The following is a 19,447-nucleotide window of genomic DNA, read 5'->3' on the forward strand; positions in this document are numbered from 1 at the left end:
GATCTAAAAAATGTGAGGTGAGGGAATGGGAAGGACAGCATATATTAATATTACAATCACCAAGAATAAGCACCCTGTCATATTTAGGCATGACGATGGATAGAAGGTCAGAAAACTCAGAACTAACTGAATTAGAGGGCCTATAAATTAAGATGCAGAGTAAATGGGGAGGGCCAGTAGTTAGGAAACTTAAAACCTCAAAGGAGATAAAATTACCAAAATTAACAGGATGACACTTAAGTCCCAAGGGGCCTAGCCTCAATCAGGGGAATAGTGTCCCCTGGGGACAGCCATGTCTCAGTAATTATAAAAAAAGTCTAGATCATTAGAAACAATAAAATCATAAAGGAATTATTGCCAAGGGATCTCACATTCCAAAGGCAAAAATTGTTTGGTGTCAAAGCAGAGGGAAAAGAAACGGGAATACAGCATATAGGATGTAAATTGCAGACACTGGCTCCAAATTTTAGGTTGTTACTGTTTCTACCATTGGATATGTTGTGTGGACGAGAAGCCCTGTGCCTAATAATATTCTGTGTGGGGAAAACTCGTGGTGAGAAGGTTAATTACAGATGAGGCCAGTGGGGGGAGCTAGCGGAGGGAACAATACTGTGGGTTACCATAAAAGGCGGAAATGGAGGTTCCGGGAAAGGAGTGTTGGATGTAAACAGTTAGTCACATTATAGAGACAACTGTACGGATTGTAAAGTTGGCCGCGAGCATCCGACTACCCGGCCTGTTTGGGTGGACTCCGTTAGTCTTGAAGAGGGAGAAATGATCTCAAAACAGATTAAAATTGTCAATAGGCAGACTGGAGCCAAGTGTGGAGGCTGAGGATTCTGCTGAGACACCCTGCTCCACGAGTCAGTATGGGAATAGGATTGAAAATAAAAACAGACTTTCCAAAAGTACTCAAAAAGGTTGTTAAAGTCCTTTTTGGTCAGCTCAGATTGCTGACGAGCTGCATCGTTTGTCCCCCCACATGAACTATCACTCGATCAGTAGAGGACGGGAGTGAGTGCAGCAGCCCCGTGAGCTTATCTAGGATATCAGGGACCATGGTTCCAGGGAATCAGCACGTGGCTGCGTTGAAGAAACGGATGTTCCTGAAATGGAATCCCCAACTATCAATGTGGCTAGGGACAAAAGGGGACAAGGAGATGTCGGCTCCCGGTTCTTGTGGCAGTAGAGTGCACACTCCAGTGTTGAAATCGCTGACTGGGGATGGGGTGTCTGAGCAGGCGAGAGTTGTGGCGAGGCAGTGACACTAGGTCTCAGTATGGATTTCCTTGCCAGCTCAGGGCAAAAAAAGACGTCCAGAGCGTCTGAACACGGCCTCTTTCAGAATCTTATGACGGGAAGAGGGGGGTCATTACCCAAAATGAGGGCTGTGGTTTTGGGTTGATTCACAGTGTGATGGCGAGCCAAATGAACACTGCTAGCTACTGATGGTGGGGAAACTGCAGCGACGGCAGGCGCCGTTTTCATAGAGGGGTCTAGATTGGGACGAATCGGAACTGCAGGAACATCAGCTGGGTGGACCAGAGTGTCGTCAGACAGGGTCGTGTAGCGGTTGGAAAGGCTTAGGCAAGGAGGTGAGGCAGCCCTGTCCGAGTCTCTTCGACCGCGGACCACCACGTCAGCCCAGGTGGTCAGGTGTCGAGCAGCAGGAAAGCCGTGGACAAGTGGAGAGGTCCCACAGAACTGTGTCCTGGATGGTTGCACGGAGAGAGGCAATCCGTTTTGCACTGCCCAGAGGCCACGTCCATGAAGTTGGTCAGAAGGGGAGCCTTTCTTTACATCCGAAAGCCGTCAAATATCCTCTTTAAGGTCAGCAATCTTTTTGTTTGCTTTCTTGAGTATCACACGGTCCTCACAGGGCAAAGGTGGCATAATTGTTTTGGTTGGCTTAGCCACCAGGCTAAAACAAGCCAAGCAAGTAGCTAGGTCAGTAAGGAAATTGTCGTCAATAGGAAAGTAAGCAGGGATGTCTCGTAAAACCAACGGAGCTGAGATAAAATGGTAAAAGACTAGTGAAACCGCTGAGATCAATGGGTTAAAATGTTAAACAAATAAATAAGAAGTGGAAGTGCTAAAACGAGTGCTAAGAAGTGCTAAAAAAAACCCAAGCCATTAGTTCCGTTGGCTGAGGAACTGTTTATTTATTTATTTAGTTATGCGTGAATGAGAGGGAGGACAGTTGTAAAGTGCTTTGGTGGCTGTTGCAGCTAGAAAAGCCCTATATAAAATGCAATTTGATTGATTGATTGATTGATTGATAGTGGAATGGTGACGAAGGCGTATGAGTTTAAATACTAGGGGTCAACTGTCCAAAGTAACGGGGAGTGCAGGCAGGGTGGAGAAGAGTGTCAGGACTGATTTGTGACAGAAGGGTACCAGCAAGAGTTGAAGCTAAGGTAATGTAATGATCTGTGCCCTCTGGCTATGTTAACTTATAACATTAATAAAGCAAGGACGACTTCTCTCGTGCTGGGTGTTTATTCACCGACCGGATTCCGACTGACGTTGTTACGTACATCACGTGACTTTGTTGTGGCGCTACGGAAAGCCGTAAGGGACATTAGCAAATCAAATATTACTAGCAAATATTACATCTCCCTTTTTCTGAAAAGTGCTGCTTTCTCTGCAGAGATACAGACCACGTTGAGCACGTTTATAAGCGAATACAATCTTAATAAGAAAGAATATGAAAGTGGAACTCTTATATAACTGGACTGCAACAAAGTAGTGTAAAACATTTCCTTCACTGTCTAAATGTGACACCGTAATAACATTTCTTCTTTTTTTTTCTTTCATTTCATTACTGGTAACTGCAAACAGCAGGTAGGTACACAAGGTAAGTGAACGCTGTAAATATTTCTTTTCAAAACATAGCAGGTATAGTACAGGTTGGTGTAAAATTCTCTCTTTTTTTTAACATTCATAAGTCAAGGATTTGTCTTGGTTTGATCGTTCGACCTGACCTCGTGGTGTAACCAGGCTGTGTGTCTGGTTGTCGCTGATTGTTCGTGTCTGGAGGTTCAGCATGCTCTTGCTGATGGGCTTGTGTGTTGTTGTTAGCGCTGGTAACAGTCTGCTGTGAAGTGTGTGTGTGTGTAGTGTGAGTGTTCACTCTGCTTTGTCGCAGGTGTTGACGGTTGCGTTGGTAGATCTGACCTTCTTTGGTTTGGATGTGGTAGCTCCTGTCTGTGTTCGCTGGTCTTTCCACAGTTGCAGGTCTCCAGGATCCATCCTCCTGCCGGAAGCGGATTGGTGTGCCTGCGGGCAGGTGGGGCAGAGGTTTGGCTGTTCGGTTGTAGTATGCCTGCTGGCGCTGTTGACATACCTCTCTCCTTTTGTGAACATCCTCCTGACTGGCAATCTGTGGCTGCAGGTGTTTTGCTGTTGATGGGAGAATGGACCGCAGCCTCCGACTCATCAGTAGCTGTGCCGGTGATTTCAGGTTGTCCACCGGTGTGTTGCGATACTCCAGTAAGCTCATGTAGGGGTCTTTGTTCTCAGCTTTGGCTTTGTTCAGGATGCGTTTGGCCGTCTGGACAGTCTTCTCGGAGAGGCCGTTGCTCTGTGGGTAGTGGGGGCTTGTGGTGGTGTGTGAGAAACCCCATGTCTGTGAGAAGTTGCGGAACTCACCAGAGCTGTAGCACGGACCGTTGTCGCTGATGATAGTCTCGGGGATTCCGTGTCGAGCCATTGCTGCTTTCAGCTTCATGATGACGGCAGATGAGGTGCAGCTGTAAAGTCTCTCTAGCTCGAAGAATCTGGAGTAGTAGTCCACAGTGACTATGAAGCCCTGTGAGTTCCATGTGAATAGGTCTGTGCCTATCACTTGCCACGGCCGCTCGGGTATGGCGTGTGACATCATTGGTTCCTTTGCATTTGCGCTGCGCCGTTCTTGGCATATGCTGCAGTCTGCTACCGCATCCTCGATCTGTTTCCCCATGCCAGGCCAGAACAGTAAGTCTCTTGCTCGGCATTTGCTTTTTTCCACGCCAAGGTGGCTGGCATGGATGCGCTGTATCATGTCCTTGCGAAGCTTTTGGGGGACAATGATTCTCTCACCTTTGAACAGGATACCGTCCATTTCTGAGATTTCTGCTCTGTGGTTCCAGTATTCCTGGATGCTGGGCGGGCACTTTTTCTTTGTGTCTGGCCAGCCAGTGAGTGTGGCTCGTCTGAGTGCGGTGAGCTGTGGATCTTGCGCTGTTTCCTGCTTGATTTCTGTGAGTCTTGTGTCGCTCACAGGGATGTTGCTGAGGACTGTGTGCACTTGGGCCTCCATCCCTTCCTGTAGGTCACTGTCGTGGTGTTCTATTGACTTGCGTGACAGTGTGTCGGCCACCGGTATGTCCTTACCGGGGCGGTGGATGATTTGGATGTCATATTTTTGGAGCGCCAGGATCATCCGTTGCAGCCGGGGTGGTGCTGCTGCCAGTGGCTTTTTTAGTATTGCCTCCAGAGGCTTGTGGTCTGACTCCACAATCACTTTTCGTCCGTACATGTACTCGTGGAACCTCTTGCAGCCGAAGACCACAGCGTAGAGCTCCTTCTCTATCTGTGCATAGTTTTCTTCAGTGCTGTTGAGTGACTTGGACGCATAGGCAATTGGTTTGCCATCTTGGAGCATGACAGCCCCAAGGCCACTTTTGGATGCATCCACTTGGAGTCGCAGCTCTTTCTGCGGGTCGAAATATGAGAGTACAGGACCTGGGTGCTGTGTAATGAGATTCTTCATCTCTTGGAACGCCTTGTCTTGGACTGCATCCCACACAAACTCACTGTCCTGTTTCAGAAGCTGTCTGAGGGGTGAGTTTATCTGTGAGAGGTGTGGAGCGAATCTGGCGAGATAGTTGATCATGCCGAGGACTGTCTCCAGCTCTGCTTTGTTCTGTGGGGGTTGCATGTCCTTGACCGCCTTCACCTTGTGTGGGTCTGGTTTGATGCCTTCGTGTGAGAGCGTGTGGCCAAAGTAGCTTACCTCGGACACGCATATGTGACACTTGTCGGGGTTGAGCCTCACCCCTCGCTCCCTTGTGCGCTTCAGCATCGCTCTGAGACGCTGGTCATGTTCCTCTTTAGTCTTGCCGAACACTAGTATGTCGTCCACTATGGCCGTCACACCGTCCAATCCTTCATATGTTTCATCCATGCGTCTCTGGAACTCGTCTTGAGCGGACACGATTCCGAATGGCAGTCTGAGGAAACGATACCTGCCAAACACTGTGTTAAATGTCGTCAACATTGAGGATTCAGTGCTCAGTTTGATGGCCCAATAGCCTGACCGCGCGTCTAACACGCTAAAGTACTCAGCTCCAGCGAGCTTTGTGGTGGCGTCTTCCAGCGTGGGGAGCGGGTAGTGAGGTCGTTGTATCACTTTGTTAAGAGCTCTGGGGTCTAAACACACTCTAAGTTTGCCTGTCTTTGGCTTCTCAACAATAACGAGTGCGTTCACCCATTCTGTGGGTTCTGTTACCTTACAGATTATGCCGCCTTTCTCCATGCTGTCAAGCTCGTCCCTCAGTTTGCTGCGTAGGGCGATGGGGATTCTGCGTGGCGGGCAGACGACCGGCGTTGCATCTGGTGTGACGCGGAAGGTGCACTCGCCTGGGAACTCTCCTATTCCCTGGAAAACATCTGCATACTCATCCATTATGCTCTGTGATGTGACATTGTTTTCCTCGCTCACAGCCATCACTATTTTTACCAAGTTTAGGTCACGGCATGTTTTCATTGCCATGACTGGTGGGGCGTTTGTGTCAATGACGTAAAAGTCCAGCATCATTGCATTGTCTCTGTACTTACATTTGAGTTTGCATGTGCCTTTCACGCTCAGCGCGCCTCCTCCATATTCAGTGAGTCTGTGTATTGCTGGTTTCAGTGTCACATTTTTGAACAGCGCCTGGAACAGGTTGGTGGGAATAGTATTGGCCTGTGCCCCAGTGTCTAGTTTAAACTTTACCTTCTGTGGAGGTGTGCCAATTCCAACCTCTACGTAAGCCTGCTCGTTGCTTTTTCTGTTGTTCTCTATTGAGATGCAGTCTATGTACAGCTCTGTCTGTTCTCCCACAGCGGTGCTCTCCACTGTAATGTTGTCGAAGTACAGTTCTCCCTGCTCTCTGTCAGTGGTGTACTCTTCTGGGTTCTCTCTGACGGCATGTACTGTGCCGCGGTAGTACTTTGTCTGTCCCTGGGAGCTAGACTTGCATACTTTAGCAAAATGATTGAGCTTCTTGCATTTAATGCATTGTTTACCCTTCGCTGGGCAAGTGGCTTTAGCGCCGTGTAGCCCTCCACAATAGCTACACGCCCTGGCGGCGGTGCTAACGTTACCCTCCCTTTGTCTGAAGTTAGCGTTAGCTGCTTTGGGTGCGTTCGGTTTGTAAGTCTTTCTGCCTATTGCGTGCACCGTTTCATGTGTGCTGCCCTGGCCCATAAACTTTAGCTGTTGCTTTGCTAGCTCGTGTGAGCGGGCTACATCTATGGCTTTCTCTAGCGTTAGCTCAGCTCCCTGGCTAAGTAGCTTTTCTCTCACTCTGGGTGAGTTAGTGGCAAACACGATGCGGTCCCTGACCATCTCGTCGGCATTTGGGTAGCCACAGTCTTTGACTAGGAGCTTTAGCTCAGTTACAAATCGTTCGAAGGATTCACTGTCTCCCTGCATCTTTTCATGAAATTTATATCTGGCATAAATCGGGTTTGCTTTGGGGGCGATGTACTCAGTGTACTTATCGTAGTACGTTTCTAGCTTCTTGGCTTGTTCTCCGCTGAGTGTCCAAGTGTTGTGCACATCGCGCCCTTTTTCCCCTATCCAGAGCAGGAGGTAGCTGCATTTCTCCTCTTCGTTCTTCCCGCGCAGGGGGCCCTTGAACATTAGCTCCGTTGTTTGTCGAAATCGTCTCCATGCTTCAGGTAAGTTCGCCGATTCCCAGTCCATCCGTGGAGCTGGAACGCCGTACGAATCCATATTGGGTATTTAAATCCCACTTCTGACACCATGTAATGATCTGTGCCCTCTGGCTATGTTAACTTATAACATTAATAAAGCAAGGACGACTTCTCTCGTGCTGGGTGTTTATTCACCGACCGGATTCCGACTGACGTTGTTACGTACATCACGTGACTTTGTTGTGGCGCTACGGAAAGCCGTAAGGGACATTAGCAAATCAAATATTACTAGCAAATATTACAGGTAAGATGGTTGTGAGACACGCTACGTTTTTTATTTTTCATCAAAACTTTATTAATAACTTTAAGACAAACAACAGTAACATATACACAAGTTTAAAGAGCAAAAAGAATAAAAAAGGAAACGCATTGCCAGGGAAATCAGTTATATAAAAATAAAAGGGATTGTGCAAGAAGCTTTTTACAATCAAGAGAAGCAAACTAATACGTAGGAGGGAAAAAACATAAATTAAGGTGCACAGATTAATCGTTAACTAGCATTAGTTGGTAATTTTACGTTTCAAATATTGTCCAGGTCTTTGTTGCTTTTCTATTTTTCAGCTTGACTAGAGAATTGCAATAAAGGTTAATATCAATTAGAAGTAAGGTAAACTTTGGTTTTTCTATTTGTCCATTTCATTTTATGTATATGGAATTTGCCAATATTATAAACAGTTGGATTAAAAAGCTAACGTTTTTGTCCACTGAGTTATTTTAAAAATAAATTAGAATATCACTACCATAAAACATGACCATTTGACTCGTTTCCCTAGATATAAAGTTTTGCATATCGATCCAAAATATTTTGGAATACATTCAATGGAAAAATAAATGAGAAATTGTTCCTTTGTTCAAACCACAGAAGTCACAAGAATAATTAATATTCAGTTTAAACTTTCCAGAATGTGCTTTCCAGGATAGATTCTATGTAAAATTTTAAATGACACCTCTTTCATTTTAATGTAAGTACAGTATTTGTCGTATATTCGTCATGCCTTTTTCCAATTCAAGTCACCATAAATAGAAGACCAGAACATTTGCATAGGGGGAATATTGTTCTCTACAAGGGTATTCCGGATTTGTTTATTACTACATTTTTTTATTTAGGACATCTAAATCACCAATGAAGATATTCCCTCTCCAATCTAAGGACTGAGTTGTATCATCATGAGAATTTTTCAGAACCTGTATAGCACCTTTTGGAATAGCATCAACCACTAATGCATATTATTTCGGTGTAACTGGTAATTCAACCTTTTTCAGAAATTCACCATAAGACAACAGTAACCCATCTTTATTCAAACGTTGCTGAACTTGAATGATATTGTTGTCAAACCATTTCTGGATAAACAGAGTTTTTTGTTTAAACTGAATATCTTTATTGTTCCATATGTAATATCTGTGTGGAGAGAAGTTGTGCTCATAGGCCAAGGTCCATGCCATTTTCTTTTCTGTTATACAAAAGCTTTCTTTTTAAGTAGTGAGGTTTATTCTTCCAGATAAAATTCATTCATTGTGAATTAAGTACTTTATACTAAATTTCAGTTGGTATATTTAAAGAAGCCCTGTGATGGCCTGGCGGTCTGTCCAGGGTGTCTCCCCGCCTGCCACCCAATTACTGCTGGAATAGGCTCCAGCATCCCCGTGACCCTGAGAGCAGGATAAGCAGTTCAGATAATGGATGGATGGATATCTAAAGAAAGTGATACATATACAGACCTTGAAAGGCCTTCAGCCTTTGATAAGAGAATTCTTCCTTGTAATGATAAATCTAGATAATCATAAATTGAACCTGCTTTTGGTTTGGATAATGATTGGGTCAAAATTCAATTTTGTATGTATTTTTTTATCTTTGAAAAGTGCAATCCCCAAATATGAGACAGTATCTTTTTCCTCTATGTCATGTATATGAGACAAATTACAAGCTTTAAGTGGGAAAAGGACATATTTCTTGGCATTCATCTACAAACCAGATACAACAGAGAAATGTTCAATGCACTGTAATGCTTTGAGGATTTCATCTTTGTTCCTTAGACATAATGAGGTATCATCTGCCAGCTGACAAATTTTAAATTCTCTCCCCAAAGCTGAAATCCCTTGAAAATTGCTCATTTTGATATGGGATGCCATTACTTGAGTGACTAACAAAAATAAAAATGGGGAGACTGGACAGCCTTGTTTTAAACCCCTTTGAAGTTGAAATCGTTGTGTAGTTCCATGAACCAGTTTTACTGAGCTATTGCATCCATTGTAGTATAGTGTTTTGACTGCATTTTAAAAAAAGTCACCGAAACCAAGAAATTCTATTACTTTAAATAAAAAAACCATGTTCAACAGTATCAAAGGCCTTATAGAAGTCAATGAATAGTACAAAGCTCTCATCCAATATGAGGTGGTTGTAATCAATCATATCCAGAATTAATCTAATGTTGTTGTGAATGCTCCTACCACGCATAAAGCCAGTTTGCTCTTCATCAATTATTTCTTCTAATCCTATTTTCAATCTTCTACTAAGAATGAAAGCAAATATTTTACAGGCATTATTTAGTAAAGCAATGGGTCTCTAGTTATCTATATGTAGCTTGTCTTTATTGGGTTTGGGAATTAGTGTGACAACTCCTTGTTTAAGTGATGCAGGTAGTTATTTTTCTCTTAACGATTCATTAATTAGGCAGCACAGTGGCGCAGTGGTTAGCATGGTCGCCTCACAGCAAGAAGGTCCTGGGTTCCAACTCCGGGGTAGTCCAACCTTGGGGGTTGTCTCGGGTTGTCCTCTGTGTGGAGTTTGCATGTTCTCCTTGTGTCTGCGTGGGTCTCCTTAGGGTGCTCCGGTTTCCTCTCACAGTCCAAAGACATGTAGGTCAGGTGAATCGGCCATACTAAATTACCCCTAGGTATGAGTGTGTATATGTGTGTTGGCCCTGTGTGATGGCCTGGCGGCCTGTCCAGGGTGTCTCCCTGCCTACCGCCCAATGACTGCTGGGATAGGCTCTAGCATCCCCGCGACCCTGAGAGCAGGATAAGCAATTCAGATAATGGATGGATTCATTAATTACTGAGAGAAGGAATGGAGCTAGCTCTTCCCTGAAGGCCTTATAAAATTCACTGGTAAGACCATCACTTCCAGGGGAATGGTTATCTTAAGAGCTTAGATACTTTTCTTGATTTCGGCAATAGTGATCTGATCATCACACAAACCTTTAAATGGGTTATCAACTTTCTTGACATTACTGGAGACATTATCTACTAGAAATGACTGGATTTGATATGGACATGGGTGAGTAGATGTATACAATGTTTGATAAAAAGGCAACATACTGTGAAATATCATCAGGATTCTCATTGGATATTCTTAATACAAATTTTGTTAACTGAGGGCATTTCTTCTTTTTGAAAATTTGAAAAAATACTTAGTATTTTTTTCACCATGTTCCATCCATTTAAGTCTTGATCTTATAAAATCTCCCCTTGCTTTTTCCTCAGATATTATCTAGTTGTGTTTGTAATTTGGATAATTCCAATACCTCATTTAATGATAGTTCTACCTTTTTAGAAAATCCAGGATTTTTGTAATTATTTCTTGTTTGCTTTTCTTTTTGATTTGAGCAATTTCCCCAATTTCATCTCGTCTTCAGAAAGTTCAGAGGCAAAAGCCAGTTGCTGTTTGGCAGATTTCTTCGGTCTGGAGGAATTCCGCTTCATAGCAGCGCCACTGCTGGACATTTATTTAATTACGGTTAGCTAGCAAGCGAGTCAGTTAACAAGCAGAAGTTAGCAGCAGACTAAACTTCGTTCGGAGGTAATTCGAGTAAACAAGTAATGTCACTTAATGACGGTATGTATATTATGTTTGAACAATTTCCGTGACCAAAGCTGCTATACACATAACACACTTTTGGGTATGGTAACCCCTAAATGTTGCTCAGGTGCAATAATACACAACTGCTCTGGCCCCCATCTTGCACACCCTCCAGCAACAAACAAACAAACAATCAGCTGGAACCGGAAGTAGATCTTCTTCTTTGTGTTTTTTTTTTTTTTTTGGCGGATTGCAATACCAACATTTAGGTGCATACTGGCACCTACAGTACCAACATACAGCAGATTAACAACAACTGATAACTCCAGGGTCCTTGTCTCCCTTAACAGTAATACCTTCTACTACTATTAAATACACTGCTCAAAAAAATAAAGGGAACACATAAGCAATGCAATGTAGCTCCAAGTCAATCACACTTTTGAGATATCAACCTGTCCAGTTAGGAAGCAACACTGATTTGTGAATCAATTTCACCTGTTGGTTATTGTCTAATTTCCACCAGGTGGAAATTAGACAATTTGCAAGACAACCCCTATAAAAGGAATGGATTTGCAGGTGGTGGCCGCAGACCATTTGCCTGTCCTCATCTTTTCTGGCTGATCTTTGGTTAGTTTTTCATTTTGCTAGTGCCCTCACCACTAGAGGTGGCATGGGGCGGTATCTGCAACCTACAGAAGTTGCTCAGGTAGTGCAGTTCATCCAGGATGGCACATCAATGCATGCTGTGGCAAGAAGATTTGATGTGTCTCCCAGCACAGTGTCCAGAGCATGGAGGAGGTACCAGGAGACAGGCCAGTACACCAGGAGACGTGGAGGGGGCCGCAGGAGGACAACAACCCCGCAGCAGGACCGCTATCTGGTCCTTTGTGCAAGGAGGAACAGGAGGAGCACTGCCGGAGCCCTACAAAACGACCTTCAACAGGCCACTAATGTGCAGGTTTCTGCTCAAACAGTGAGAAACAGAATGCATGAGGATGGTGTGAGGGCCCGACGTCCACAATTGGGGCCTGTGCTCAAAGCCCAACACCGTGCAGCCCGATTGACCTTTGCCAGAGAACATCTTGGTTGGCAGATTCGCCATTGGCGCCCTGTGCTCTTCACAGATGAGAGCAGGTTCACACTGAACACATGTGACAGACGTGAGAGAGTCTGGAGACACTGTGGAGAACGTTCTGCTGCCTGCAACATCCTCCAGCATGACCGGTTTGGTGGTGGGTCAGTGATGGTCTGGGGAGGCATATCCTTGGAGGGCCGCACAGACCTCTACGTGCTAGCCAGAGGTACCATGACCTCCATTAGGTACCGGGATGAGATTCTCAGACCCATTGTCAGACCATATGCTGGTGCAGTGGGCCCTGGGTTCCTGCTCATGCATGACAATGCTCGTCCTCATGTGGCCAGAGTGTGTCAGCAGTTCCTGTATGTCGAGAGCATTGATGCTATGGACTGGCCTGCACGTTCCCCAGACCTGAATCCAATCGAGCACCTCTGGGACATCATGTCTCGTACCATCCGCCAACGCGATGTCGCACCACAGACTGTCCAGGAGTTGACCGATGCCCTGATCCAGGTCTGGGAGGAGATCCCTCAGGAGACCATCCGTCGTCTCATCAGGAGCATGCCCAGACGTTGTAGGGAGTGCATACAGGCACGTGGAGGCCACACACACTACTGAGCCTCATTTTGAATCGTCTTGAAGAATTTCCACAGAAGTTGGATCAGCCTATGTTCTCATTTTCCACTTTGATTTTGAGTATGATTCTGAATCCAGACCTTAATGGGCTAATGATTTTGATTTCCATTGATCATTCTTAGGTTATGTTGCTCTAAACACATTCCTCTGTCTAATAAATAAAGATTTTAAGCTGAAATATTTCATTCATCGAGGTCTATATTGTGTTTTTAGGTGTTCCCTTTATTTTTTTTGAGCAGTGTACATTTCAGTTAGTGTGTTCAATTTGTTTCCCCTGTCATTCCAATTTAACGAACCTAACTTTGTTTTATTGATTGGAATGTTATTATTTCTTTAGCAGCGATGCCTTGTTGAGTTAATGCAGATGCCTGGTCTTAATTTCATGTGAATAGCTGCACTGGAAATATGTTTAATGAAAAAATGTTGACATGTTAAATACTTATTTCCATTTCCTTTCAAATCAAAAATCAAATCAATTTTATTTGTATAGCCCAATATCACAAATTACAAATTTGTCTCAGTGGGCTTAACAGCAACACAATATCCTGTCCTTAGACCCACCTGCTCGTCGGATGAGGAACAACTCCCTAAAAAAAAAAACCTTTAACAGGGAGAAAAAATACGAAGAAACCTCAGGGAGAGCAACAGAGGAGAGACCTCTCTCCCAAGACGGACAACGTGCAATGGATGTTGTGTTTACGGAATTTACACAATATAACATTGAAAGATGTTAGCACAATTATAATGGACTTGTAAAATTTATGAAGAATATGATGCACAGGATGCCAAGCAGTGTCCAGACACCATCGAAACAGTCCAGGACCAAGCCACGTGACCACCATCACCATGTTAAAAAAAAAAAATTGCATGGCTTAATAAAAAGAAAATGTGATGAGGGGAATGGCAGGCAGCGTCCAAGTGGTGACCACCATCAACACGGAGACCTGGAAGTGCACACAAGGGAGAAGGAGGGAGGTGGGAGAAAAGGGAGGGAGAAACATCCAAACTTGCTGAACAGGTTCGCTGATGATGCCGCTCCTACTGCAGCACGGTCCGTTCACCTCAAAACACGGCAACCGTCGTCCATTTCCTTGTGTCTCGACAGCCTACCCGAACTCACACTACTCCGTTTTGCAGCTACTAACCTTTTGGTTACCGTTATCACAATCAAACTTCAACCGCTCCACACTCAAACTTTTCCCGTCTTCCTTAGTTAGCTCCCATGTTCTTCTTCCCCGACTCGTTTCACTGAATCTTCAGCCTACTGGCAGTTGCACTTGGACTAATGTTTTTTTTTAACTTTTTATTTTTAATTTTCTTGTAATTTTTTCTTAATCTTTTTTAAAATGTCTTTATCTTATTCTGTATCTCTTATTTAATGTATTTTTATGCCTTTATGTAAAGCACTTTGAATTACCTTTGTGTAAGCTATATGACTAAACTTGCCTTGTGTCAGAAAAAAAAACCAGCATTATTTTCTACTTGATTTCCAGATTATGGGCCTGAAACATTGTGTATTAACGTAATTTGACAAACAGATGGTGCCAGAGGCCGGTCACAGAAGATGGACGATGCTGTTCTGTCACCATGGTAATATAGCAGGTGGTTGAGCAGACATTTGCTGTTTATGGGTATTTATATATCTGTGTATATGTTTACATGTGTGTGGACATTGAATTATTTTACATAATTTGAATTTAGCCTGTTCATATATTCAAATGGGTTTCTGATAGAGGGGTTTAAGTAGTCTAAACTGGTTAACCAACTCTGAAAAAAAAATGTTTTATGGTCAGTTTTAAAAATTAAAACAACCAGTGTTTTCTAGAAAATGGGTCCTCTAATGGCAAAACAACTGGTCACAGTAATTAAAACAAGCAGTAGTGTACCAAGATGGGACACAATGCCCACTTAGTGCATTTATGTGCCTCCGCCTGTGAAGAGTCTCTTTCTGAGGATATACCTACAATTTGGACAACTTGTTTGAAATAGCGTATTTTGTGCATGAAAATGCAATGTAATGAACCATACATGGAATAAGACGCCGCATGTGTTTACGTGTGTGCTTGTGTATTTTTCCCCCCCTATTTACTCAGTTGCAATTCTACCTTTTCGGTTTTAGAAATGTGTTATGTTTACAGTTTATGATATTTAGATCATGTTATTTGGTGCCACCTGTTGTTACTCCTTAATTCAGTGTTTGTTCAGTTTTCTTTTTGTAGTATTTTGTAACATTATTTTCATACAACCCTAATCCTAAAGTTTTTGAGTCATATAGTATAAGTAAGGTTCATATGATTGATGTTATTAATAGGATTATTATCACTATCAGTATTGTAATTACCATATTTTGTGGTAAGCCTCGAAGTAGGAAGAATCCATTACTTAGCTGAACTGGCTGAATCCTAAGTAGTGATGCACGACAACTGTGGAGACACAATGCACCAATAATGGTTCTGTAGGAATGTCAGCTTCTGAGGATGATTCCTGATCCCTTCTCCCGCGCTCTCCAATTCATAAAATACTGTAGAACGAATGGGCTTGGAGTTTTAATTAGACATATTTTTTTGTTAACATTTTGTACTTCTTTGTCTCCCTTCTGCAGCTCAACTGGGAAACACATGCAGACAGACGAACCAACAGAGGGACCAAGTGACACTTCGTTCCCCGAGCGCACAATGTGAAAAGCACACGCTCACACATACAAACACGGACACACACACGGGATGAAAACCCCTCTCATAAACACCGGTACACTCAGGCGCTTACGTATTTGTTTTCTTGTCTTTCACCAACTCTCTCTCTCTCTCTCTCTCTCTCTCTCTCTCTCTCTCTCTCTCTCTCTCTCACACACACACACACACACACACACACACACACACATTCACACTGAAGCACACCCATAGATACAGAGACTCAGGTGCACACATAAGCTTTACTTATTTTTCATGATCTTTCCTCTCTTTCACCATCCACACCCAAGCTACACACACACACACACACACACACACACACACACACCATGTGACGGTCTAGCCTAAGGCCTGACTGCAGTACTGTCTCTCTGCAGTAAAGTCCTGAGTGGTGTGTGTGTATGTGTGAGGTGTGTGTGTGTGGAGAATTCTCAGTAACCCGTTGCCATGGCCACCAAAACAAGGATTCTCTCCTGCATGACACCCCCCCACCCCATGATTGGAGTTGCCTTCTACATCATAAAGCTGTCTCCTCCCACCATCACTCTCTCCCTTTCTCTCTCCCTTTATTCTTCTCCTCTCCCTATCTGCCTCATTTACTCTCCCTTTGGTTTCTTCGGTCTCTCTTTCTGTATCTGCTTCTCCCTTTGTCTCTCTCTCTTGCTCTCTCTCTCTCTCTCACTGCATAATTCAGCCCCCCCCCCCAGTCTTGCTTATCCAGACTCCAACACATTAGTACACTGTGAATGGTGAATGTCAATCTGGATATCCATATGCGCGCACACACTTGCACACCCAAAGTGCGCCTGTGCTCCCGCTCACGATGCACCACATCTACAAGTATGCTTTGGCACCCTGCTTTACATTTAGGGGTACTACCTAATATTTTTTTGATTTACATTTAGGGGTATTGCCTAATATTTTAAGCACATTACAACATACTTGTATAGGTCTAACATATTGTGTCAATCTTGTTACGTATTTCATTCATATTTCCAAACATTATGACAACGTTCCACATGGATCTCTATTACAACCCCCCCCCCCCTCAAACACACACACACACACACACACACCTGCATGTGTGTGTGCGTGAGTATTTGTGTGGCTATGTGTGTGCTCAGAGCAGATGATGATGGATTGCAGGAATGAAGGTTAAGCTGTATTCGGGCGCCCATCGAATCGAGAATCCCTGCGCACTTGACGGATTAACCCCTCCTGCACCGCCCGGGTCAGGAGAGAGTGGATGAGGTGAGCAATGTTTTTTTTTTGCTATCGCTCACTCACACACTCACTCACACACACACACACACACACACACACACACACACACACACACACACACACACACACACACACACACACACACACACACACACACACATACACAGTCTGTCGCCGACAGATGTGCTACTGTCTACAAACGGAGCGCTCTTACTCAATAGAAGGAAGGGATCACGGGATGACTGAAAGGGCAAGAGAGGGAATGAGAGAGAGAGCGAGACAGACAGAGAGAGAGAAGGATGAGGTGGGACAGAGAGCTCACAAGGGAAGGCAACAACGTGTGTGCACACAAGAGACAGGGAGGGCGGGTCAGAGAATGGGAAAGAAGAGAGAGAGAGAGCAAGCGATAGAGAGGGTGAGAGAGAGCGAGAGATAAGTGAAAAGAGGAAGGGGATGGGGGAGGTTGGGCAGCAGGGTTATCACACCCAACGGCAAAGGATGAGAAACACTTTCGCAGAGAAGCTTCAGACCAAAAGAGGAGTCTGAAGAGCCAGAAACAATCCTGAAGGAGAGAGAGGGAGGGAGGGAACTATTCAATTTACCGTCTCTCTCTCCCTTAAACCTCCTTCCTACCCCAGGTGTTGCGCACACCCCGCTCGCTTTGGTGCGGAGCCTCTCTCCTGTTTTCCTCCCTTCTTCCACTCCGGCGTCATCCTGCTTTGCGTGAGTATGTGGAGTTGTTGGGAGCGCGGGGAGGAGAACAGAATCTAATGCGCCGCAAGACACCAAGAGAACCGCGGGCGGCGGAGATGCTGAGTGTTTAGAGGGGAGCCCCAGCCCCCCTCCCCCTTTTCTCTCCCCATCCTACTGAGACACATGGATTGAATTACGCACGTGTGCATAAAAAGGCTCTGTACATCGCTGGTGTGTATCAGATGGACCCGTGTGCTGAGAAAGCCACGGCGCCGCAGAACGACTCGCCGCCCGCGCAGACACCTGCTGCTGCTACTGCAGCTCCTCCTCTTTCAGCGTGACTCCAGCCGGCAGATGTGGAAATCATAATAACAGAAAGACCTAAACCAAGATGTGACACTTGCATTTCTGCCTGACAAGGAAATCACATTACAGGAGGGAAAACTGGATCGTTCGCCATTCACACACACACTCTCCTGACTCCTGACTCATGGCTCCCGTGTTGCTCCTTCTCCTGTTGCTCCCACGGCTTGCCCGCGCACAACCGCCGACCCTTGACCTCTCGAAGAACCGCACGGACTCCGCGGCGAACGTGACGTCCCCGCCAGAAGTCCAGGTGGCAGAAGTAGAGGAAGTGGACGAAGTGGAGGAGGAGGAGGAGGAGGAAGAGGACTGGTCGCCAGTAGAGACGTTCCTATACAGCGGGGACCCCTCCGTTCTCGAAGCGGCGGGGTGCCCGCGGCCCTACAGCGTCCCCGGGCAGAGCGGCCCACCACCGGCAAGTTTCCAAGGCCCGCTGCTTCCCGCCGTTGACGCCCTCGCTAACACGGCTAACTTCTTCAACATGGCCTTCCAAGCTAGCGACCTGCGCGAGAGCAGCGTGTATGAGGATATGGAGTGGTACCACGCCGCGGTGCGCGCACTCCTGCAGGCCGACACACGCGTTGAGCACGCACTGCTCACCTTTGATGCTGACCCAGCAGCTGCAGCGCCCCAGTTAGTGCTGGGTGCCTCCAGGGACGCTGCCCCGAAGGTCCAGACCATCCTGCTGCAGGACCTGTCCAAGGCCTGGGAGAGCCTGCACCCCCCAGCACCGGCCCCCGATGACAGCTGGTTCACGGCATTCAAGTTCCAGCGCCCCGGAGAGCCGTCGGCCACCCTGTCCAAGCGGATCCTCGTCAATGACCTCAGCACCCTGGACACGCCCAAATGGGGGCGAGGCGACAGTTACGTCACCAACCGGAGCGGGGTGCGCTGGGCCAGTGCGCCCTTCCTGGACTGCAAGGATGGCCGTTTCCTGCCCAGCTGGAGGCTCACCCTGTCCGCCTCCTTCTACGGCCTTAAGCCTGACCTCACCCCCGAGTTCAGGTAGAGAACTTCACACACACACACACACACACATACTCAGACAAACACGGACATACTCACACACATACATACACACACTTGTGCAGGCACGCATACACACACATACACACATACATAGAGTCTCATGCAATAACAGAAATGGACAATAACACAACACATAGCCTACACACCCACATTACCACACATAGAACGCATAGACAAAATAAAACAAACACAGACAGGAACACACATTTTCACACACTGGCTAACAAAGAAACACTAGTAGACTTAGGGGCACCAATACCCCCCCTCACTCTCTCTCTCTCTCTCTCTCTCTCTCTCTCTCTCTCTCTCTATATATATACATATACACATATACATATACATATACACATATATATACATATACATATATACATATACATATACATATATACATATATATACACATACACATACACACACACACACACACATATATATATATATATATATATACACACAGTGCATCCAGAAAGTTTTCACACCCTTTCACTTTCCTCACATTTTGTTATGTTACAGCCTTATTCCAAAATGGATTAAATTCTTTTTTTTCTCATCAATCTACACACAGTACTCCATAATGACAAAGTGAAAAAGTTTGTAGAAATTTTTGCAAATTTATTAAAAATAGAAAACTGAAATATTGCATGTACATAAGTATTCACACCCTTTGCTATGACACTCAAAATTGAGCTCAGGTTCATCCTGTTTCCACTGATCATCCTTGAGATGTTTCTACATCTTGATTGGAGTCCACCTGTAGTAAATTCAATGGATTGGACATGATTTGGAAAGGCATACACCTGTCTGTATAAGGTCCCACTGTTGACAGTGCATGTCAGAGCAGAAACCAAGCCATGAAGTCAAAGGAATTGTCTGTGGACCTCCGAGACAGGATTGTATCGAGGCACAGATCTTGGGAAGGGTACAAAAAAATGTCTACAGCTTTGAAGGTCCCGAAGAGCACAATGGTCT

At 45.1% G+C, this 19,447-nt stretch overlaps 1 protein-coding gene across 1 annotated transcript in view; it reads left to right on the forward strand.

Moving 5' to 3' along the window:
- Nucleotides 1–17,573: 17,573 nt before the first annotated feature.
- gpr179 (G protein-coupled receptor 179) overlaps nt 17,574–19,447 on the forward strand; it is a 49,407-nt gene continuing 47,533 nt past the window's right edge. The window contains exon 1 of the mRNA XM_056279800.1: nt 17,574–18,451. Coding sequence (XP_056135775.1) covers nt 17,574–18,451 — 878 coding nt within the window. The remainder of the gene's footprint in view (nt 18,452–19,447) is intronic.

Source organism: Lampris incognitus, chromosome 5 (assembly GCF_029633865.1).
Source record: "Lampris incognitus isolate fLamInc1 chromosome 5, fLamInc1.hap2, whole genome shotgun sequence".
Lineage (NCBI taxonomy): Eukaryota > Metazoa > Chordata > Actinopteri > Lampriformes > Lampridae > Lampris > Lampris incognitus.